At 48.1% G+C, this 23,890-nt stretch overlaps 1 protein-coding gene across 1 annotated transcript in view; it reads left to right on the top strand.

Moving 5' to 3' along the window:
* The window catches only part of LAMC1 (laminin subunit gamma 1), a 922,342-nt gene that overhangs the window by 310,053 nt on the left and 588,399 nt on the right, over positions 1–23,890 (top strand). The window contains exon 5 of the mRNA XM_069641408.1: positions 18,169–18,357. Coding sequence (XP_069497509.1) covers positions 18,169–18,357 — 189 coding nt within the window. The remainder of the gene's footprint in view (positions 1–18,168; positions 18,358–23,890) is intronic.

Below are 23,890 nucleotides of genomic sequence, written 5' to 3'. Positions count from 1 at the left end.
TGGATGTCCTGTACCAGGACGGTTTCTCCAAGTCTTTCCACCCTGGTCGTAGCTCCTTGTGGTGGCAGGAAGCCTATCCAGAAGTCTGGTAGGACTACACTACACCCCCACTTTTGTGGTGCTAATTTGGGTTTCCTCCAATGTTGCCCTTATTTGGGACCGTGGTCTGCTGGCTGCACTGTATTGTCCTCCCAAGCCATACCGATCTGGTTCCTACGCGATCTGAGTGCCATCTGTTTTGCAGTCTGAGCCAGTCTGGTATGCAACCCTCCTACCAATGCCAATTCTCCTTTTGGGTCATCTCGGTTGCCCTTGTTCTGAGGTTTAAGTTCTGGATTACCAGATTTCAGAACTTGCTCTGTAAAAGATGTACCTGAGCCAAGTTCTCTGTAGTTGGTGCTGTGCATACTAGTTTCTGGATCCTAAGCTGGCGTTTTTCAAATGTACCCTCGGGGGGCGCATGGTCGTGGATTTCTGAAGATCCCCTTTTACCCTTTGCTGCCGGCCTTCCTTGGGGGTTCAGGGTTTCAGGCCTTGGACTGGAACTTTTTGAGAGGATCACCTATGGTGTTTGCCTGGTTTTGGTTGCTGCCATTTCTGCACCTGTGGGGTAGAACTGAGACTTGTGACTTTTCCCCTTAACCGTAGTTTTACCTATTGGATTTGTCCCGTTTGTCTTGAGTTTTAGATCAAGAGATTGGAATTTTAGCTGGCGCTGTTTATTTATTACACATTGCACTCTTGTTTACTGAAATGTGCTGATCGCTATTGATTACCTTTTATCTAATATTTTGGATTGTACTAAAACCCTTCTGATCTGATACTACGAGACTACACTAATCCTGACCTTTGGTCCTATGGGCACTGTTTGAAAAGTTGATGCCTTTTCCTACCTTCCACGTTCAATAGATAATGTAAATTTCTTTGGATTTGTAGAGGACACTGTTGCCATTTGTATGGTCTCCAGGCGCTCTGGTAGAGCTGGAAGAGAGTGGGTTGGTTTGGTTAGCTGGCAGCGAAGGGAATGATTGTAGTGCTTTTCTGTTGAGTTTGTGGATCAGAAGTAACCTGGGCTCTGTGTGCTTTTAATCTCTCTAGGTGTGAAGAGTAGGAGGCATTGACTACTTTCTACACAGGGGTGGCCTTGTGCCTGTAGTGTGGGCATGTGTTGGCAAGGGGCTGAATGGCTGTTGTAGTTATAGGTGCACATTTGTGATGTTTGAATTGTGGGGAAGAGGGTATTTTTTTGTTTCATTTAAATGTGTGTGCAAGTGGCTGCTTTGCATTTGTGTGTGGTGAGTAAGGTGAAGTAAAATTGTTAGTCAAAGCGTTGTGTGTTCTCTTTGGGTTTCTGTAGGACTTTAAAATTATGGGTCTTGCTGTCAATTTCATTATGGTGAGGTGGTTGGCTTCAATGGTTGATGACTGAAGATGTCCTTTGTTGAGGCTTAGGTATTCTAGAATACAAGGAAGGTGTTCTCTTTGGGTTTTTGCAGTGCCTTAATCTGATGTCTTCCCGTCATTTTAGTTTCCTGAATGCCATGCAATGTGTTCAGGGCAGGCCTGGGGCAAGTGTGGCGTTTATTTAGTTTGTCTGTGCATGTCAAACTATGGAAAAGTGGTGTTTACGATGCTTAATGGATGTAGGTTACACTTTCTGTTAAGAATTTAAGAGCCCGGTTTTTAGACTTTTCCTGAATTGTAGGTGGTCCTTCAGGGTGTGGATTTTCCTTGGTAGCTTGTTTGTGTTTGACCACTATCGTGAAAAAGGCTGAGTCTGTGTCTTGACAAAATCTTCTGGTTTCTTAAAGTATGCCGTTTCTCTAACTTTGGTCTCTGGCTTGTTGGTAGAGTGAGATTCTGTTTTGGAGGAATTCTGCCGTTTGATCTTCAAGTGCTTGGTTGGTGATGCAGAGGGCCTTTAAACTGGATCCTTTATTTCTTTAATTGGTAGCCAGTGGAGTGCTCCGAGAGGCAGTGTTGTGTCCCTCCTGTTGAATCTGAGTAGCAGTCAGGCTGCTATGTTTTGGATAGTTTTAAGGTTTTTTGTTGTGATTTAGTCTGGCATCCTAAGCAAATGCTGTTTGCAAAGTTGATTCTTGAAAGAATCGTGGAGATGATGGCCAGCCTCCTTAGTCTGAAGGAAAGGTTGGGCAAAATAGAGTGGAGATGGTATAAGCACTTTTTGACATTTACGTTTACTGCAGTTCCAAGATTAGTTTGTTGTCCATCAACCAGCCCAGGTTCTTCATCACTTCAGACAGTTTAGTGCAGTTAACCATTTCCAAAGAACATGGTGGAAGAGTTTGAAGTGTGGCATGAGGTGAGATTCTCATTTCTGTTTTGTCTGGGTTGAGTGAAGTAGTTGGCAGTCACTCAATTATTTTCTTGATGCAGTTGCTGAGGGTGGAGTTTCTGTTGGTCATTTTGATTTGCGTGTCATCTGCATAGTTGTAACAGATTAGCTCGTAAGATTTTATGATCCTCGTCAAACGGGTCAGATAGATTTTGAAGAGTAGCAACGAGAGGATTGATACCTGAGGGACGCCACAGGTAATGGATCATGGGTTTGAATAGAAGGGGGGGAGGCCAGTGATTTCTGTTCTGTCCATTAGGACTGATCTTATCCATTGAAGAGTAGCGTTACCGAGTCGGGTTTCTTCAAGCCTTCTGATTAGTCTACTGTGGTTAACTGCGCCAACGGCTACAGAGATGTCTGCGTACAAGTGCTGAATTGATGGTTTGCTGTGATTTTTTTGATCCCAAATGTAAACTAATGCTGATTCACACTAAGGGGTGAAAGCCACTTTACTGCCTTGATAGCCCAATGCACCTTTTTGGTACCCACTGGTGTACCAGTGGCTGGAGTACCAATGGCTTTTTTAAATCCTGCTCTCGGCCATTTTGTGTTTCAGGACTTTCCTTTTGTCTAGATGACCATGAGGTGATATGATTGGTTATTTATAACGTGCTTAATACCCAGAGGTTTCTAAGCGCGGACCCGGGGATCGAACCTGTGTTCCGTGTCGTTTTGCTTCCAAGCAGAGCATGTTGCCCTGGAGCTATCCTGAAACTGGCAGTTCTGACCACATAGGCTTGTTGCGAGCCCACAGTGGCAGCCTCCATTTTGGTCCCTGGACTGTCCCTGTCTCTGGAAGTTCCAGCATGCATGGCTAAGGATAAGTGGCAGTCCTACCAATATGGTTGGTCATCTGACCCTTTGCCACTTAGCCTCTATTAATGATTGGCTGTCCCTTTGTGCCAGGGATTTAGGCTTCTTTCTGCCCCTGTTGCTCTCACTTGGTGTCCTGTTCTGCAATGAGGAGGAAGCAGGTTTGCGGACTTGCTTGTGGAGATTTTTCCCTTGATTCCTGAAATTTTTGCCATTTTCAGCCCTGTCTTGGCCATACTGGTGTTGTACATTGGCTGAGGCATATCCTGGTTTGTGCCTCTGGAAGTGCAGTCTGGGCCCCTGAAGTCTTGCACGGCCTCCCCTCTTCTCCAGCATGGGGTCTGGCATGGATTCACATGCTCATGAATATTCCCAGTCAGGCTGGGAATCCTCGGTGAAGAAAAAAATCAGTATCAGTTTTGTTTCTGATCTATCTTTCTTAGTAGTAACCAATCACTGATCTCTGGGTCATACTGCCCCCAGCCAATGACTGCCCTCTCCCTAAGCCCCGCCTCTGGCAGCCATCCTCAGATTTTTACCGCACGCTCAAGTGTTGGGAGTCCTCGTGCTTTAGCTCTCGAGTTTTGCTGCGTTTTCGTGCTTTTTTCAGGAGATTTTCTCTTTTTTCGGTTTAATCGAGCCTCAAGCTCCGTTTCTACTTCCGATAACTGGGACCCGTTTCGGAATTCTTCTACGCCCCTCAAGGGTTAAGTTTTCGTCGAGTTTACGCTTCTTGGAGGATTCCGGAAGATCGGCGGCCTACCTCAACGGACATGGCCCAGGACAAGGGAAGCTCGACGCCCGGATCCAAGCTGTTCAGGTGCTGCCCTGGATGCGGATTACAAAACGTTTTCAAGGAGGACGAACATTCGCAATGTCTCTACTGCCTTCATGAGGACAAGACGCATGTGGAGAAGGACTGTGCGTTCTGCAAGAACCTTTCGGAACGGACCAAACAAGATCGTGCCCGCCTTGCCGCCTGGCTGGAGAAGGGCACAGCAGGTGTGAAGGCGAAGAAAGTCTGAGCGGGCTTCTAAGTCCTGTGAGGGCGCCCTGGCGACGGGTGCCTAACAGAAGGCCAAGCACCGCGAGTCCGCGGGCACCGGGAGCGCCGAAAGGTGCTCTTCGGCTGCCAGGCAGGGCGCGACTTCCCCGGCACGTTCAACCATGAGCCAGCACTCCGGTTCGGGGAAGAGGAAGTCCGAGAACCCGGGTAAGCTGCTGGAGCGGCCCCGGTCGATCTCGAAAGGGGAGCAAGGCGCTGACCCTCCCCCCCAAGGCGAAGGCCCAGGACACACCTAAGGTGGTGAGGGCTTTGATCCAGATGGCAAAGGCCTCTATCGAAGTTGTCGCTGCGACCCTGGCGAAGCCGGCTGAGACTACACCAGTGGAAACGGCCTCTGAGCCCAGAGTATCCCTGCCACTGCGGAGGGAATCCTCTTTCCAGCCCATCGTTAAGACCCCCGTGAATTCCCTGGTGGAAAAAGAGGGGGGGGGGGGGGGCGGTGGCCATTACAGGCTCGGAATCGGCCTCTGAGGAGGAGCGGGTGGAAACCGAGAAGGGCCTCAACGAGAGGTTCATAAGCCTCAAGGAGAGGTTCGATCCCAGGGGACGGTCCCCGCTGACTTGATCGTAGATAGCGACAATGGCGATGCAGAGGGCCCAGTGGAGCGGCCATCCCATCCGTCGCAGCCATTACCCGAGCCCCAGGATAGCTCGGCGGCCATTTTGTTGGCGATCCAATCCTTAAGTACCGAGATAAGGACGAGATTACCACGGACCCCGACGGAGAATCCAGAACCAGGCCCGTCGGGAAACCCTCCGAGCAAGCGGAGGAGAGTCCACCCCTCTCTGCCCTTCGTGCCCGTGAGGCCTGTGGACCCCTAATCCCCCTCGCCAGACCCTAGAGAGGATACGGCGACGGATACAGCGATGGGGACGGACGACGATGACACAGCGGACATCCCGTCATCACCCCCCCCTCCCGCGGGCTTCTCCAGCCGACGAAATTGGCTCCTTCCACGCCATGATAACCAGGGCATCCGAGCTCTTCCAGCTCTGCCCTGAACAAAAAAGGAAGGGTTTCTTTACCAATGATGAGAGGCCAAGAGGAAGACAGTCCTCGCGGTGCCTTTGCTCGACGACATCTGGGACGAGGAGCTTGCTGTCCTCCAGAACCCTTCCACGACACCCGCCAAGAGGGACAGGTACGAGAAGTACCGAGTCCCCGATGCCGCCCCCCCTTGTGCCTCAGGGCCCAGCCCACGCCGGACTCTTGTCGTCTCGGCAGCGGCTAAGAAGAAAGCAGCGGGTGCGGCAACTTCCACTTCCCCGCCGGACAGCCAGGGCAAGAAGTTGGACTCCATGGGACGACGAGTCATGTCGGCGGCGACGACGATTAAGGCGGCCAATGCCTTAGCGATCGTGGCCCGCTACGACAGGGAGCACTGGTTCAAGATGGCTCCCCTGCTAGATTTCCTACCTGACAAGAGGGCTGAGGCCCTAGAAATTCTGCAGGAAGGCGAGGTGGCGTCGGATCACGCCATAACTGTGGCAACGGACATTGCCGATACTGGATTTCGCCAACTGTGCAACGGAGTTTGCCTCCGACGACGAGGATGGCTCAAGGCGACAGACTTTCGCCAGGACGTCCAGACCAGAGTGTTGGACATGCCGTTCGACGGCAACAAAATTTTTGGTAAGGCGGTGGACGAGTCTCTACAGGCCATCAAGACCGACTCGGAGACGGCCCGGGCCCTAGGGGTACTTCAACAGCGATGGCCCTTTCAGAGCTCCAGAGGCAGACAGGGTGCCTCCTAAGGATCCAGCGGTGGCTCCCCCACTTACCGCCAGGCGGCCCGCTCCTCTTCCCAGGAGGCCTACAGAGGTTGCGGCAAGCAAGGGGGATCCCGCCGTCGTCGCCAAGGAGGCCAAGGTGGCAAGGCCGCCTCCATGCAAGACTGACCCGGCAGTGTCATCGGGCCCCCACCGAAGCACCCCGGTGGGAGGCTGGCTGACGAAATTCGTCAGCGTGTGGGGAGTCCATCTCCACCGACCGTTGGGTGTTGGACACCCTGGCCAATGGGCACTCGCTGGAATTCCTAAAGAAGTGCCCTTGCATTCCTCCTGTGGCCAGGAAGGAGAATCGCGTCCCTCAACTGCTGTTGGAGGTAAGGGCGATGCTCAAGAAAGGTGCCATCGAGCTCGTCCCCAGGAGGCTCCGGGCTCCAGAGTGTACTCAAGGTACTTCCTCGTCAGAAAGAAGACAGGCGGTTGGCGCCCCATCCTGGACCTGCGTCGGTTAAACAAATACATCAAGGCGCAGAAAATCAGGATGGCCAACCTCCAGCACGTGCTGGGACAGCTGGAGGGGGGCGACTTCCTATCGTCGTTGGACCTGGAGGATGCTTACTTCCACATCCCCATTCTAAAAGGGCACAGGAAGTTTCTCAGGTTCGTGGTTCAGGGACGCCACTACCAATTCAGAGCCCTACCGTTCGGATTAAAGTCGGCACCCAGGGTATTCACCAAGTGCCTGGCACCAGTGGCGGCGCGGCTGCGCCTGCATGGGATCCACGTCTACCCCTACCTGGACGACTGGCTAATCCGGGCAAGGACAAGGGAACTCGCCGTCGAACACACAGCGAGGACCGTCCGGTTGCTCACGGAACTGGGGTTTGCCATCAACTACCCCAAATCCCACCTGGTTCCATCGCAAGTAGCACTGTTTCTGGGAGCGAAGCTCGATACAGTGGGGCAATTGGCCTCCCCGTCAGAGGAGAGGACCAAGATCATCCTGGGCAAGGTGTGGCGCCTGCTAGCCACAGACGTGGCCAGGGTGAGGTTCATCAAGTCCCTTCTCGGGATGATGTCCTCATGCATCTATCTTGTACCCCTTTGCAGACTTCGGATGCGTCCGCTACAGGAGTTCCTCGACGCCCGCTGGTTTCAGGCGACGGGCTGCTTCGAGGACAGGATCCCCCTCAACGAGGAGTTCTGTCGGGCGATCCTATGGTGGGGTACCCGTGCTCACCTCACTACAGGCACAGACTTTCAAACCCCAGCATTTCAGGAGACGGTGACGACGGACGCCTCTCTGGAGGGTTGGGGGGGGGGGGGCCCACACCGGAGATCTTAACGCAAGAGGCCTTTGGCTCCCGGAGAAGAGGTCTCTTCACATCAACATTCTGGCGCTCTGAGCAGTGTTCTGGGCGCTCAAGTCATTCCTTCCGTCCCTCAAGGACAAAGTGGTGAGGATCTTCACTGACATCACCACCACGATGTTCTACATACGGAAGCAGGGGGGCACCGGATCCCCAGCCCTATCCAAGGAGGCCCAGGATCTGTGGCACTGGGCCATCGCCCAGGGGATGTACCTGGTTCTCTTCCACTTGGCAGGAATAAAAAACACCATTGCCGACTCACTCAGCAGGGAGCTGCGCTTGTGCCACGAGAGGGAAGTGCGTCAGGACCAGGTGGATCGGCTCTTTCGACGATGGGGCAAACCCCGGATCGACCTTTTCGCGACTGCGACAAACTCCAAGTGCCAGAGGTTCGCCAGCAGGTTCCCGCAGCCAAGGAGCATGGGCGATGCTTTCTCGTTCCCCTGGGACGACCCGTTTCTATACGCGTTCCTTCCGTTGCCGTTATCAACCAGCTCAAGAAGTCCAGGTGCAGAATGATGCTCGTCGCACCGGCGTGGCCGAGGCAGATCTGGTTCCCGGACCTTCTGGACTTGTCAACGTCCCCACCAGTCAAGCTGCCAGCAGACGCCAATCTTTTCTCCAGAGAAGGGGGCGCCATTCTCCATCACGACCCACAGTTGCTGAACTTGCAGGCCTGGCTCCTGCAGCACTAGAGTTTGGAGGGTATGATATCCCGGCTGACTGCAGAGAGGTTCTTGCAAAAGCCAGGGTGTCCTCAACTCTTGTTACGGTCATAAGTGGAAGAGGTTCTCTGTCTGGTGCCGTGCACAGAAGATTAACCGTCTGCGGATTACGGCCCCTTAAGTACTGCCGTACCTACTGTCGCTGGCCAAAGCTGGACTGGCTCACACCTCCATCAAAATACATCTGGCTGCCATCTCCCGATATACCAGGACTACGGGACGGGCGTCCTTGTGGTCTCATCGCCTGGTGAAGGAATTTATGAAGGGACTATTCCGATCGTTCCCGCCGGTGAAGGCTCCTGCCCCGGCGTGGGAGCTTAATGTGGTGCTGACCAGGCTCATGGGCGGGCCCCATTCGAGCCTATGCATTTGGCGCCCCTGAAGTTCCTGTCATGGAAGACAGCGTTCCTCATGGCCATCACTTATGAACGACGAGTGGGAGAGATCCAGGCCCTATCTTGCAAGCCTCCATTCTTGACTTTTCATGACACGAGGGTGGTGCTGAGGACGCATCCCTCCTTCATGCCCAAGGTGCCATCGGACTTCCACCTCAACGAACCCTTGGTGTTACCAGTTTTCTTCCCGTTGCCTTCGACGCCAGCCAAGAGGACTTTGCACTCGCTGGATGTAGCTAGAGCGCTGAAGTTCTACGTGGACCGCACGAAGAGTTTTCGGAAGACGTCACAACTGTTGGTGAACTTTGGGACTGTGAATCAAGGCAATGCTCTCTTGAAGTCTTCCATTTCCAGATGGCTCTCTGGCTGCATCATGCATTGTCACCGGTTGGCAAATCGACCGCTGCCCGGCCGTCCGAGAGCCCATTCGACCAGAGCGATCGCTGCTACTATGGCGTTCCTGTCTGGTGTACCCCTGCTGGACATCTGCAGGGCTGCTACGTGGAGGTCTACACACACCTTCACAAGATTCTACTGTGTCGATCGGGACTCCAGGGAGGAATCCAGGGTCGGCCAAGCAGTGCTGCGCAACCTGTTCGCCTAAGGTGAGCCTGGTGAGGAGGTAAGAATTGCTTAATGTTGAGTTTTGGATGTAATGCTTAATGTTGAGCCTTTGCCACCTCCTGTGGTTGTGCATGTGTATACTCCTATGTATTCTTTTATTCATGAGCATGTGAATCCATGCCAGACCCCATGCTGGAGAAGAAACAAGTTACTTACCTGTAACTGTTCTCCAGCATGGGTATGGCATGGATTCACATGTGAACCCTCCCGCCTACCCCTCTGCGGCTCTTCACTTGGTCATACTGCCACTTTGCGTGCTACCAAATCTGAGGATGGCTGCCAGAGGCGGGGCTTAGGGAGAGGGCAGTCATTGGCTGGGGGCAGTATGACCCAGAGATCAGTGATTGGTTACTACTAAGAAAGACAGATCAGAAACAAAACTGATACTTTTTTTTTATTTACCGAGGATTCTCAGCCTGACGGGGAACATTCATGAGCATGTGAATCCATGCCAGACCCATGCTGGAGAACAACAGTTACAGGTAAGTAACTTGCTCCATCTGCTTGGGAAGACAGTGGGAGACTAGGTCGAGCCTTCCTCGTCAGGACAAGCTGTTTAACACTGCAATCTGCTGTTTACTGCCAGAGTATTCAGATTGACTGTGGGTCACTGCTGATGTCCAGATGGTGGTTGATGCCTCAACTGCCTGCCAGATCTTCACGGAAGTCTTAAGGATCCACCAGCCATGGTCACTGTCCTGGGACCATTTGCTGCTGGACTGCTGCCAGCTTTTGTGCCTTAGGCTGCTGCGAGTAGTCTTATCAGGTGCCCTCTTCCTGAAGTCTTCCTTGCTGGATTTTTCATCCTGTCTTGAATATAGAGGTCCTGTGAAGAGCTTTTGTTCCCTTTCTTGGGTGCTGGGAGCTTTGTTTACTCCAGGTGCAGGTCCAGAGAACCAAATCCTGAAAATCACACCTGTGGAGAAGAGCAGTTTACTTACCTGGCTGTGGGAGCAGTTTTCGTCAAAGGTTTTTGCCGAAGCGACTGATGTGCATTTTTACCTTGGGTGTCATGATCTCTGCTTCCAAAAGGTCAGGGTTTTCCCAACTCCCTTGGAAGCAGATCCATAACCCAGGTTCCGAGTGCCAACAAGTCCCAATTGGGACCTTTTGGACCCAGTCCTGGCGCCAGTGGCACCAGGCTCATAAATATGCCCAGTCCCAGCGCTGGAAGCGCCGGGCTCATAATGCTTGGGTGGACTTACCTTCAGCAGACCATGCTGCTTACTTGCCTGCCAGTTGAGCCTCTGATCCTCTTCTGTTTGGAACTACTTTTCCTGTTGGGTGGGGCTGGAGCCACTCCCTAGATTCAGAACACTGGAACTCTTCTGGAAGGCAGGAACTCTTTTCTTACCAGGAACTCTTTACTTACTTAGGCGTGGCTGTGGAAGGAGACACCTAAGCACTACAGGAGGCTATTTAAACCACACCCGATGGATGAATCTTGCTTTGCGTTATTCTGCAACCTCTGCAGCAGAACGCTCATCGTGTCTTCTGCATCCGGTCCTGGGCCTAAGGAAAAAGGCTTACCATCCTAAATCCAGTCTTCAGCAACACCTATAAAGACAAGAAAGAACAGGTTAGCATTCCGGCATCTGAAAGGCAAAGGCTTACCATCCTGAATCCAGTCTTCAGCAACACCTATAAAGACAAGAAAGAACAGGTTAGCATTCCGGCATCTGAAAGACAAAAGTTTACCAACTCTTCGCACGCTCCGGAGGCCTTCGGCGCTGCATCCCGCATCTGAAAGACAAAACAAGGTGCGTTTAAAGACATTGGGGAACTTTAATACTCACGTGCCATTACTCCTTTCCACATCTAATCCAGTGGGTATTCCGGCACCCTGCAGCCGCTCCGAACTCGTACCTGCAAAATAAAAGACAGTTAGAGCGCATAGTGAAGCAGGCAACAATCGCTTACTTACGTGCTTCCAGGCGCTTCTATTCATCACACGGGCTCCATCTTCAACTCACTTCAGCCCGTCATCCGCCATCGCCGGAACCCTGCAAAACAAGAGACATCATTACTAAAGACTTTAAAGACATTTGAATTACTCGAAACTTACCGTTCATGCAGTAAACGACGGACAGCAGTCCTCTGAAGTCAAGAGGCCTGCGCTACCTATCCAGTGAAGAAACTGGTTACAGCACCCTGCCCCGAGGCAGATGGAGAGCTCGGCATTCACTTACCTAAGACATCTTACTCTACACGTCAGGCATACAGTGCACAGAGGTCCAGCCCAAAGAGCCAACCGGGTGCTACACATCACCTTTGAAGATACGGTAGTCGCCCAGTCAAGACCGGCGCCTCTGCGAGAATCAGGTGAGCGTTACATTGGGGCCCTCCTTCTGGTGTTCCACTGGTAGTAATTCCTTGGAGGCAAGTCTTTTACTGCATTTCCCTTAGACATCTATTGGGGATCCTCTTGTTTTACTACTTCTTGCTCTGGGCTTTTGAGTCCAACTTCCGACCTCTGGAACTCCCCTTTGCAGGGGGGGAGGGGGTTTCCTGTGCCCTTCCCTGGGGTTGATCGTTGCAGCATCCGCATCTGCCTGCCGGAAGATCAGGCTTGCCTCAAAGCACATGACCCTTTAACTGTTCCCATTAATTCCTGTAGAACTGAAGTTTCCTTGAACTCTTCTGAAACTAATTCCGGAGGTTCTTAACGGCCCTTGGACATTTTACCCAGATACTCTGTGGGTTCACTTAGTGTTTGAACAAGTTGAATAATTTCTGCACTTTCCTGAGATTTTATATAAATTTTTTAAAGTCATAACCTGCATTCCTCTCATGATAAATGTACTTGCAACATGGACTATTTCTGGCAACACTATCTATACTTTGCCCTGAAATATTTGAAGAAGTTAACTGTTGCTAAAATGTTGTATGCCTTGGGGAGTTTAAGTTTTCTTGTTGGTGAAACTGTTTTTGCCTTTTTTTTGTTTCATGTTAGTTAGGTGCTGACCATCTGGTCTAGGACCTTCCACACAAATTAGGGCTAGGGTGCCTTAAAACACTAAACTTATTTGTGCATGCCAATTGGGATCCTGCATGCTTTAGGTTTTATTGTTCCCTGGTTCTGCCCAACTTTCTGTATTTTTTGTTGGGTGCTTCTGTCTGGGAAACAGCCCATCAATAGTCATTGGGGTTAGTGGAGTCTTTGTATTTTCATTACTGTTTTTATAATGAGCTGGCTTCTTTTTAATACTGTGTATGAATACCCCAAGTATTTATCTGAACTAATAGTTTAATGTTAAACTAAAAAAGATATCCTTTAATAAAGTATCAGTGTGGTACATTTTCTAGAGATGTTTGTAAACTAATTGTACCTCTGTTTCGACCTACTACCCCAACCTGAGAGTTTGTCGTGACCACGTTAGTTTTATGAAGTGGCTTGGCTTGCCTTTCTTGTCAGATGTGTAATCTTTCCTTCGATGGGATTGGGTCCTGCGACGTATTACATATCTATGACAGTAATCACCACAGCTGTGCTGCAGTGATTACTGTCATAGATATGGAATACGTCGTCGGACCATCCCATCGAAAGAAAGTTACCAGGTAAGAGAGTAACTTGTTCATCTAGGGTTAGTGGTTGTAGCATCCGCAACAGAGGGTGGTACAAAAATTGCCTTAACACCTACTATTATCATCTTCTACCCTCTCTGTCCTGGTGGTCTTAGCTAGGTCGTTGTCCCCAAGTCATCTACGATTCCTGCAGGGATTTGTATTGACAATATACATCTGATAGGATCAGGATTAGGTGCTCTAAGAGCACTGCCATAGTGATTGGTGTGGTAGAAATGCAATTTAACATAACCTTCACTTCACCCGCTCAATTCCTCCATCACCCTCCCTCATATTTCACCAAATGTAAATTCAAACCCGACTCCTTTTCATTTATCACTACCCTGTCCAGGCCTCCACCCCCTCCTGCATTCTATAGCATGGTTTTCCCCAGCAGTCCAGTTGCTGAGAAAATGTGTTGCTGCTTAAGCTGTTGGCACAAAGATGGACCCCCCACTCCACTGCCAACAAGTACTTTAAACTATCCATGACCACAGCTTATGATGTGCCAAATCCTCCTCCTACAAATCTTGTATCCTCTCTACATTTGCACCCTCTCAAACTATCCATGACGTGCAAAGTCTGTGCCCACCTCTGCCTTCCACCCAGAATTGCTTCTTTTTCCTCCTTTCCGGCCACCAATGACTTTGCCACCTACTCAGTGGACGCCTTGTCCAACCTTATATCGCTCTCATTCCACCCTGATCCCATCTTGCCCCCACTTTCTAATTCACTTCTCCATTACCTCCCGTATTGAGCATCATTTGCCTACCATTCCTGTGTGCCAATGGACCTCTTGGCACCTCTTGGCACCTCAGCAACCTGCACGTCACCACTGCTCACATTTTCGCCTTATCTACCGATCGCTCTCAATTTGCATCTCACCAGCCAGTTACAATTCAGCCAGTCATACCTTCCCTAAAGAAATCAACTGATAACCCAAACAAACCCTTCATTCTAAAGACTAATCTCTAATCAACGAATCCAAAATGCTAGTGGGCGAATTTTCTTCAGAAGCCTAGGCACTATCATGAGGAATAAATTATTGGGTATTCCCTAATTTTTGTTGACGGGGGGGGGGGAGGGGTCAAATCTGTTGAGTCTAAAGGAGAAAAAGTACATTAGATTGACTACCCCTCTAGAGGTCCTGTATGTCACATAGGTTCGGGTGGAGAGCCCCGTTTAGATAGTTGACAGGGTAAACACCTTAATGGGGGCACTTATTGAAGCTGTTTGCAATTTTGCAAAACATAAATCTCTTTAATAATTTGTTGTAAAAACATTAAAAAAACATTATAAACATTTTCCTCTAATGATCATAAATCATACCATTCAACCAACATGATCCTATTACAAAAACGGGGTTCTATAACTTAAATTTTCTTCCAGCATAACAGGTATTATGAATATGCATACATGACATAGGAAAAATGGAAAAATAATTTAGTTTTCCTTTATCGGTCGACATGTTTCGGCCCTTACAGGTGTACCACCTATGTCAGCGGTGGTCAGTAAGATATGTATTGGGCCATCTTCAGGACAGTGGTTACTTCTAGAAGATCAGTTTGGTTCCCCATTAACATTGATTGACAAATCTGTGGTCCATAAACTATGATCTGGATTTCTGAGCTTAGACTACTGGCTGTAGCAGTGATTTGGCTTCCAGTGTCACGGCTTCGACAGAGCCACGTATATAGTAGTGTCTCCTAGTTCAGTCTTAGTCCTCTCGAGGTGGGCATTCGTCCATTGGCTGAGATATGTCTTAACTGCTGAGAATTGCAGTAGAAAGTTCTCCAGTTTGGAATGTTCTACGGAAAGAGCACTTGTATAGTTGTCTTTTCTACGCCGGTCACACTCTAATTGGGATTAAAGATCAATAAGTGCCCTCATTAATGTGTCCACTATCTAAACAGGGCTCTCCACCTGAACCTGTGTGACATACAGGACCTCTAGAGAGGGGTAGTCGATCTGTAATGTACTTTTTCTCCTCCACTATCATGAGGTACACTCACTTGTTGACACAATTTAATCTGGATTCTGGTCCAAACACTCAACCAAGACTGCTCGTCCAGGTCATCAATTCTTCTACCACAGCTCACCACTCACCTCTTCTCCATTCTTTTATTTCTAGACACCTTTCAGCTGCCTTTGTCACTGTGGATTATCCCTTCTTTAAATCCCCATCTCACTCAACCCTTGGCACAGTACTCTACAGGGTGTAATCCTATCTACCTGACCACTCCTTCGCCTTCTCGTGGAACAAATCCTCGATAGAAAAATTTCGATGGAAAGGCATGTAACCTTTCTTTACTCTTGTGCTCTGCAAAAAAGACTACTGAACAAAACCTACTTCTTGGTCTACCCCTCTTCTGTTTTGTTCACCTCAAAGTCCCCCACTTGGCAACATGCATCCTTTTCAATCTACCCAGAGCTCCACCCCGCCCACAACCTCTGCCAACAGTCACCACACTGGATGACTCCATGTAATATTGCTCTTTAAATTCCTGCTACTAGTGTATGAATCCATCCGTGGTCTTTCCCCCACTACCTCCCTATCAATCGCCACTGTGCTCGTACTCTCTCGAGCCTCTTGGAGGCTCTTGAGAACGTATTAGTCCTCCACACACCCCCATGTGCCGCCTCCCGCTCCTTTTCCCTGCCTGCTTATCCATGCCCCCTGACCCACCAAGCCAGCTTTTCAGTGGCACTCTTCAGAAGGCTGTTCAACTGCCTGCTAACAATGGGACCCCCGCAGACCCCTCACACCCAGATAAACCAACCGCACAACCCACCTCTCCTGCATTCTGCCCTCAGGACTACTGTTATTTGTAAATCTGGGCCTCCGGCCCTCAATATTACAAATATAATGCCCAATGTACATTATTCAATTCAACATCACTCTAATGTAAAGGCATGTTACCATAGGAATACCTCTGCTCTCATATTGCTTACCTTGCAAGTCCTTTATGTTGGAAAAGACACCCTGCCAATAAATGCAAATGTTCCTTCCCATAGCTCTCCCGTTGCAGCATCTTGCTGTTTTATTGGAACAAATCAAAGTTTATTTATGTACACTCACAATTTCTCGCTGATCAAATGCATCTGGACATTTGGGAAGTGAGAGGTAGCTCACAATAAATTGGCACTTATTTGTCAAGAAGAGCAGGGTGTGTCGGTCTTTGGTCTCACCTCACCACTGCTCTTATCTTCTATTAACATATGTTATCTGTACAAATTGTTTGGTGTGGTACAGAAAAATGTTTCGCTGAGTGTCCTAGCCCCACTGTTCTGCAGTGTTTCCTAACTTTCTTTTTTTAAACTTTCTTTATTGGCATTTTTAAATTTTAAACTGAACCTAAACGTTCAAAGATGCAAACACTCCTAAAATGTCCCCTCCCACCCCACATCCCCATCAAGACAGCATAGATCATTGGATCGAGTCCCATATCAATGATAAGTACTTACCGATCAGGGTATTGGTCTAGGAACTTAATGTTCAACATGGGTAACCTGGCTAATATCTTGCTGTATACCGTACTAACCTCTTCCTGTTAGGCTAACTCTGGACCACCTTGAAGCCGAGGCAGCTGGGAGCATAACGGCCCTTCCGTTCCACAGTAGTTATTAGGAAGTGTGTTGGATCTAGATTACAACGGCTGGGTGGAGGAGCAAGGAGGGTCTTCCACGTTATTAGGCTTACTATCTCTAAAGGGACCCCTGTAATCCAGTAGTCTAATATGGTTTCGAAGGGACTGTGCATACTGGGTTTCTTTTTTCACACAGGATCATGCTGTTTAGCCATTCCTGAAAACGGGGAGCCATACGTCTCCCCCATGCCGTGGCTATTAAGGATCTTGCAACCACTGATGCCATCCCCACCAATTTTCTTTCTCGCCTCGAGACCCATCTTCTACCAGGGCTAGCAACCACAGTCCTTGGGGTGGGTGATGCATTTGGACACACAGCATCTGGGAAAAGGCCACCTCTGTTACTCCAGAAAGATGTATCTGAGGGTAATGCCAGGAGGTGTGAAAAAAATCAGCTGAGTCATCTCTGCATCTTTTACAATCTGTGCAGGCATGCTGGAGAAAAATACACTTGGTGCGCTCATTTTAACGATCTTTCAAGGATGGCTTACAGGTTTGTCTACAGATCTTTTTCCATTGTACGATTGTCAGGGTCTTCCCCAGAGCCGTTTTCCACTTAATTTTGATACATATATGGGTGTTTCTGTGTGACTGAATGATTTTATATATGGAGGATGCCAGCTTCTTAGTGGTTGGTGAAGCTGTGACCTACTGTAGTGTTGGGAGAGTTGCAGGTGCATTTGGGAAGTTAGACCATTTGGACCGGAGCACTTTGCAGAACCGGAAGTACAGCAGCATGATTATTGACGTCCACTCTCCCCTATCTTTTATGGCCTCCCATGTAATGAACCTCCAGTTTGGAATAAGACCCCCCCAAAATGTCTCAATGTCCTCATGGGTAAGTGGTATTGTGGGGAGTACCATTCCCCTTGCCAGACCAAACGCCCTAATTGACCCCATGCTCTTCACGTAATCGCCACTGGTTGTATCTCTTTTCTTCCCTGCTTCTCCAAGGAGCCCCATAATAGCCCTCTTACATTATTTGGGTGTGAGTTCACTTTTTTAAGGTGGGTGTGTGGAAGTTCAGGTGACGGGGACCACCACCACCACCAGACTAAGTACTGTTTCTGCGCTGCAAGGAAATAAGTGTATAGATACAGGTATTCGAGTCCCCCCCTGCTCATATGGTAGAATTAACATATTGTACGATATCCTCGCTTGTCCACCTGCCCAGACCAGTCGGACCATCAATCTCCTAAGCCGAGACCAAAAGCCTGATGGGGGGGGGGGGGAGGGTCAGGTCGGCACATTGTTGAAAATACATATAAGTTTCGAGCGGATCACCATTTTTGCCAGTGAAATCCGGGCTGCTTGGGAAATGGGCCAGGGGATCCATGCATCCTTGTGTTCCAGCTTCTCAAGCGTTATCTCATAGTTTTCCTTGTACAATACTAATGGGGACGGTGACAAAAGGATACCCAAATAGTGAATTCCCTGCAGACACCATACGAAGGATTCGCCTATGTCGAGACGGTCGACACTAGCAGTCAACGGGGAGAAAACTCTGATTTAGCCCAGTTAATTTTTAAACCAGAGAGATCTCCTCCACAAGTGGTTGTAAGTTTGGTTTGGGGTGTTTTTACATATAGCAGCATATTGTCTGCAGTGTTTCCTAACTTTAAAGGTACTTTAATTGACGCCAGTTTATCTTTTGATGGTCAGACTGAAAGAAATATAGTCCCTCAATTCCACCCATTTGGGGTAGATATAGCATTGCAAAGGTCTTAAAGGAGGGGTGGACGGCAGGGTTTACTGCCTTCCTCGGAAGCTTGGAAGGTGTTTCCTACATGATCTTTGATGCTTTTCTCAGATGTGAATATATGCTAAGAGAAGCTTTCTGCTCAATAATAGATTTCATTTCCATGTTTTATCTTCAGCTTGTGACTGTAACGGCCGCTCAAGGGAATGCTATTTTGACTCTGAACTTTACCGGGCCACGGGACATGGTGGCCATTGCACTGGCTGCATTGACAATACAGATGGCTCCAACTGCGAGAGGTGCCGGGAGAACCACTATCGCCAAGCTAGCGAAGAGCCCTGCCTTCCATGCTCTTGCAACCCGATAGGTAAGCGAATACCACATTGAGGATATTCAGAATTCCATCTACGATTTATATTGGGGTGCCCAAAATACATAGAAAATGAATCTGCTTTACATTTTGCTTTTGTCTTGGTGATAAACCATTTCTTATGACCTGTTGGTTGCTGTATTTGTGAAATATATTTTCTTAACTTAACAGAGTTGTTTTTAAACCGCGTTTGGTTTTGAAAAACGTATTTTTCTTTATCAACGCCTTCAATAACTTTGATCACATTTCAAAGTTCGATACCGATTTGTATTGTCTCCCGTTTAAAAAGGCAAGGCTTTTGAGATTTTTAAATTGTATTGTAATTTGTATTGCCAGTAGTGCAGTGTATGTCAATAAATAGATTTGCTTTTATTCCTCAATAAGCGCCAGGAATGATTCCTGTGTAAAGTTGCAAGCCGCTAGCCAGCAAAAATCACTTGCCACCTCAATTCTATACAGACGCACAGTGCCGCTTTCTTACTCGCCAAAAGTCAAATATCACTAATGGCTGAAGCAAATCTTGCACCCTGATTAGATATTTAGTGCTGTTTTTAGCTAGGAGTCTTAATTTATTGCTAGTGCATGAGTCCCAAGTGGGAACAGTGACCCTTAAAGCGGCTACTTATGTCACCTCAATCCAGAGGTTCAACAGCAGGAGCAATTCAGTCGTGACATGCTTATCTTGGTGTCTTCAGTAAAAGTTTTTAGGGCATTTTTCAGATACAAGTGTCGTCATCATATTCCAAATTAAAAAGATCATGATGCTGTCAGATCCAGAAACCATTGTAAGCAATATTTCAAAGTTTAAGCCGCTACTTGATCCTTTTTTAATCATCCAAATAGTGACAACTGCTTTATTGTAGGAATCATGGGTACAGTGGACGTCACACTAGGGATAGTATTACCGGCACGCCCTGTGTTGACGCCCATCGGGTTTTGAAAAACAAACTGTAATACTCTGCAGCTTCCACTAGATGTCGGCCTATGCACAGCATGTGAATCTAAGCAGATACAAGCATCAGACATACGTAAGTAGTGTGTGTTTATCTATATCTATATTATCTAGATCTAGATATAGATCTACATACACTTTCATCAGACATAAGGCCATACTGCACAAAAACATTTTGATTCCCAAGACAAGGCAGACTTTCTTCCAGAAATAATACTGGATTACAGTGCTTAAAAGCCAGCCCAAGTAATCTGCCATAAAGTTCCATATGAGTAAAGTTATATGCGGGAATTCTGATATTATGAATCTTTTTGATGGCTTTCAAATGGTTTTACATGTTGATCGAGGGTTGTGGCATGGCTTCTGTTAGGTACGATTTTCATCTTTGAATCTTTCTGACCTGTCAACCCCAGAACTTTTCGTTTGGGCTTGATCATTATTTTACTTTGCCCCTATGTGAGTGGGAACCCGTTGCCCCTATCACCTAGTCTTTCACTCTTTTTATGGGTGACCGGTTTGTGTCTCCATTGTGTGTGATTGGAGTTAGTTCTTATAACTTTGGACTGACTAATGTACTATGACAGCACACATAATTTTAAATGCAGTGGTTTCCTTTTTATTCTCATTTCTTAGGTGAACTACTGTTCCCAAGAAGTAAAGTGGGATTTACATCACCTTTACATTGATTTAAGTAGGCCAGCACACCCCAACCTATTAACATTTATAAAGCGTGCAACAGCCCGAAGGCATTGTGGTGCTGTTACAAGAAGGCATACTTGGTTACATGTGGATGACAAAAAACAAACGGGAAGGATAAGAGGAGGGAGTAAAAAAAAGAACGTGGGCATGAGGGTGGTAAAAAGAAAACAGACAATGGTATACACAGACTAGACTAATGTAGACTACACCTAAAACAATTAGGTGAAACGGTGTGGGGAGGGACTACGGGGCAGGTCTTAGTTGAAGAGCCTAGTTTTCAGCATTTTCCATAATACGTTAAGGGAGGTCTCGGCTGGCATTCCATGTTTTAGAGGCGATGAACGGGAAGCCTATGCCACCTGTTTCAGCTCTCTTAATCGTGGGGATGAGCAGTTGGTTTGCATGGCAAGCTCATTTGGGGCGCGAGGTGGCCTCTGACACATTTTTCTGATGGGTATTATGTGTAGTTCTGGGGGATTCAATGCATCCCATTTCTTAATTACCTTTGTTACAATTGCAAGTTTACTTGAATAACTGGTGGCAATGGTTTTACCTTGGCGACTTTTTAGTCTCATTCCTCGCAGGCTTTTAAACCAGCCTTGCTAATGCACAGATGGGCCACCATTCTGCTAGAATGGTGGGCTCCTTTTTTTCCCTGCCATTTCTCGTCTGCTTGTTGTTTGAGGTCCTCCCCTACCATTCTAGGCAGGAACGAACTCCGTGGAAGTTTTGTCTTCCGTGGGACTACTTTTTATTACACACATAGGCTCTAAAGTGTCTGAAAAGGCAGGAAGCGAGGGAAGAGTCCAAAACTCAGCAGGCCTTTTTCTTTAACGTTGCCTGAAAGGAACCAAGTCCCAATGGGGGGGGCTGACTGTCCTGATTCGACAGCCAGGCCGCTAAACAGCAGGGGGACTTTGCAAAAGTTGTGCTGTAGTTCCTGATAATTTCTCTGATCCTGGAAGCTGCAGACAAGTTGACCATTGGGGCTGAATCAGAAGAGATGTGTGCCAATAAATTGTCTGTAATGTAATAACCAAAGATGCATGAGCTGTAATGACTAATATGTTGTAGCAATCATAATGTGCCAACTACAAGTAACAGCGCCGCAATGCCCCTGGGCTGTCTGCGCGCTATATAAATATAAATAAATAAAATAAATCTCTGGCAATTTCAAGCGACCAGAGAGCCTGTTGTGTAACCAGAGCCAGATGCAACCCTTCTTTCCAATCGACCTGGTGGTCCCGAATGGGACTTTTCCTACCCATAGGCTGGTGAGATCTACTATTCTCAAGAAGACCTGCATTTTGAGCCATCCCACAGCGTGCTGTGACCTTGCTGGGCTGCTAACCGGCAATAACCTGGGCCCTCGAGCCGGAGTGCAGTACATGGTCGTCCGATTCCGTCCGAAACTTTGGACTCCTGCTGAATCTCCAGAGACTATTCCAATCCCTGAAGTCCCCTCACCAGATGGCGGGACCGAGAGAGTGAAGAGAATCAGACCAGCGATGTTAATTCATCTGTCTCCTGTGAAAGGGTGCCAAATCCACAGAGCCACGAGAATCCGTGAAGAAACCTTTACTGGAAGCCTCCTCTGACTGCAGCTGCAAGTTCCCATCCAGTGTCCAGTTCTTTCGTCTCCAGACCAAGACACCAGGTCCTGTTCTGCTGCATCCTGAAGGAATCCACCCAGAAGCTCTTTTCTCCCAAGGTACTGTTCTGGCTTGAGTAATACTTACCTTCAGTCTTATGTGAATTCTGTGAGGCTGAGGGGGTGATTTGTGCGGATGGGAGTTTTCTCCTACCACTTGCCCAGGCCTACTGCTGGAACGCATATAGGGAGCCTTCTTTGAAGTCTCTGAACACTTTTAACTAACTCTTAAGCCAATACTTACTTGTTAAAGAAGATTCCATCTGGGACTCCGATATTCCTGCAACTGAACCCTGTCCTGACTTGCCTACAGCTGGCGCCTAGTGTCCCTTTTCTTCCTCTGAGAAAACACATGCTATAGACTAGGGAAAGACTTTGATGATGAGGATTCGGTCTGGAAATTGTAACACGTTTTCCTCTAACAATTGTGAGAGTGAGCCACTACTATTTAAGCAGTCAGATGTAAAAGTATACAAGTTGCTTTACTTGTTTTGAATTGTGTTCCACATTCTAAAAAGTAAGTATTGGTACTGTTTTTATTATTCTTAACTGAATGAGTTTAAAAGCTTACCAATAGGGTTGACCTGCCACGAATAACATATTGTCATTCTTAAAGTGGAACAAAGGGTTTGCTTTTCCTGATCTGCTTCATACAGATCTAAAACACTTTGAGTTAATACTTGTATTTGAGTTGCTGGTAGCCCCCCATATAGGTCTTACTCACCTTGAATAGCTGCTGTTCTTCTAAACTTGTCACACTGGGTTGTGCTTCCCTGAATTGCTTTGGTGCTATTTAGTTTCATAAAGGTCTTACTTATCTTAGAACCTGCATTGGCACCTTGGCGGAGGAGACAGTCAATCAGGTGGCTAGGAACGCAGGCTCGAACCGCTGGTGAAAGCCTGTGTTCCTTCCTACCTGATGGCTGGTTCTCCCTTCCCAGGACCCTCCTCCCCCAATCTGACCCTCTGTCCTGTTTTTTGTCCCATCTCAACCCCCACTTACCTTATTTCTGCAGCGCTACCGCTGCTCCTTCCTCTCCGCTTTGGTAGCCCAGGGTTTAATGACATTAAGACACAAGGGTCTTTAAAAAATAAATGGTTTATTTAAATACAAGTAGGCCCGGATAAATCTTGGGAAAATAAGTGCTATAGTATATAAACGGTATCCGGTAATAAAATTGCGGCAAGCGTTGCTGGTAAATGGTATAATGGGGTACAACTTTACCGGGTCAAATCACAGCATTTTTGCCGCATTTTATTTTTAAGGGGAGCAGGGGTTGCTGGGGTGACCCCCGCTCCACTTAAATGGTACAATGGGTCCGGGGGTTGCGGGGTGTCCCCCGCATCCTTTACATGATTGTGGTGGCAAAACAGCATTTTTGCCGCAATATTTTGTATACACGGCCATTTTTGCCACAATTTTAAGACGTGGAACCATATAAACACCATTATAAAAACCAACTCGCTCGGGTTAACTTGGGCTACCAGGCCGTTACCCTGTCGTTCCAGCCCTTGGAACGACGGTTTAATGCCACATTATACACTTTTAAAAAGTATACAGAGTATAACTAGCTATTGGGTAATGGATAGTTATGTACCAATAGGTCAATTACTTACCTTGAAATACATTGTATGTTAAAGGTCATTTGTACCGGAGTGGTCCCCTGGCGCTCTGGCGGCTCTGAAAGAGGGGGGGAGGGTGGGTTAGTGGGTGGAGGCTGGAAAAGTGCAAGATTGCAGTGATGTGCTGTTGGCAGCCTCAGCCCGGTGGTTCCGTCGGCTGGGCCTGGGGTGTATGCGGCCGGTAGTCGTCGTGTGCTGATGTGCGAGTCTGTTTTTTTGTTTTGTTGTTGCAGTGTAGTGAAGTTCGTGCGGTTTGCTGCGCTAGAGGTTTGTGGTTGTGTTTGGTTTGGAGTTTGAGAGGTGTATGCAGAGAAGGAAATTGTTAATGGTATTCGTTAGTCATCTCTATCCTGGACTGAACCGGTTGGGCTCGTGTAATCTTACCCGACGGGATGCTTGTACACCCTGAGCCTCAGGAGGTACGTGCCCGTTTTTCCATTCGAGGCCGTTTAGGATCTAGCTGTCCCCTCCGCCCGCTCCCTTAATAACCTTGCATGCTCCTCACCCCCTCCACATGACTAGCGCCGCTGCTAGTGTCCATACACCCGGTTGTGTGGTGATTGGTGGTATCTTGTTCGTTCCACAGCCTCGTGGAACCTAGTTGT

The sequence above is a fragment of the Ambystoma mexicanum genome, chromosome 1q (assembly GCF_040938575.1).
Source record: "Ambystoma mexicanum isolate Mex_15411 chromosome 1q, UKY_AmexF1_1, whole genome shotgun sequence".
NCBI classification, from domain to species: Eukaryota; Metazoa; Chordata; class Amphibia; order Caudata; family Ambystomatidae; genus Ambystoma; species Ambystoma mexicanum.
This window is presented reverse-complemented; position numbering and strand designations above follow the sequence as displayed.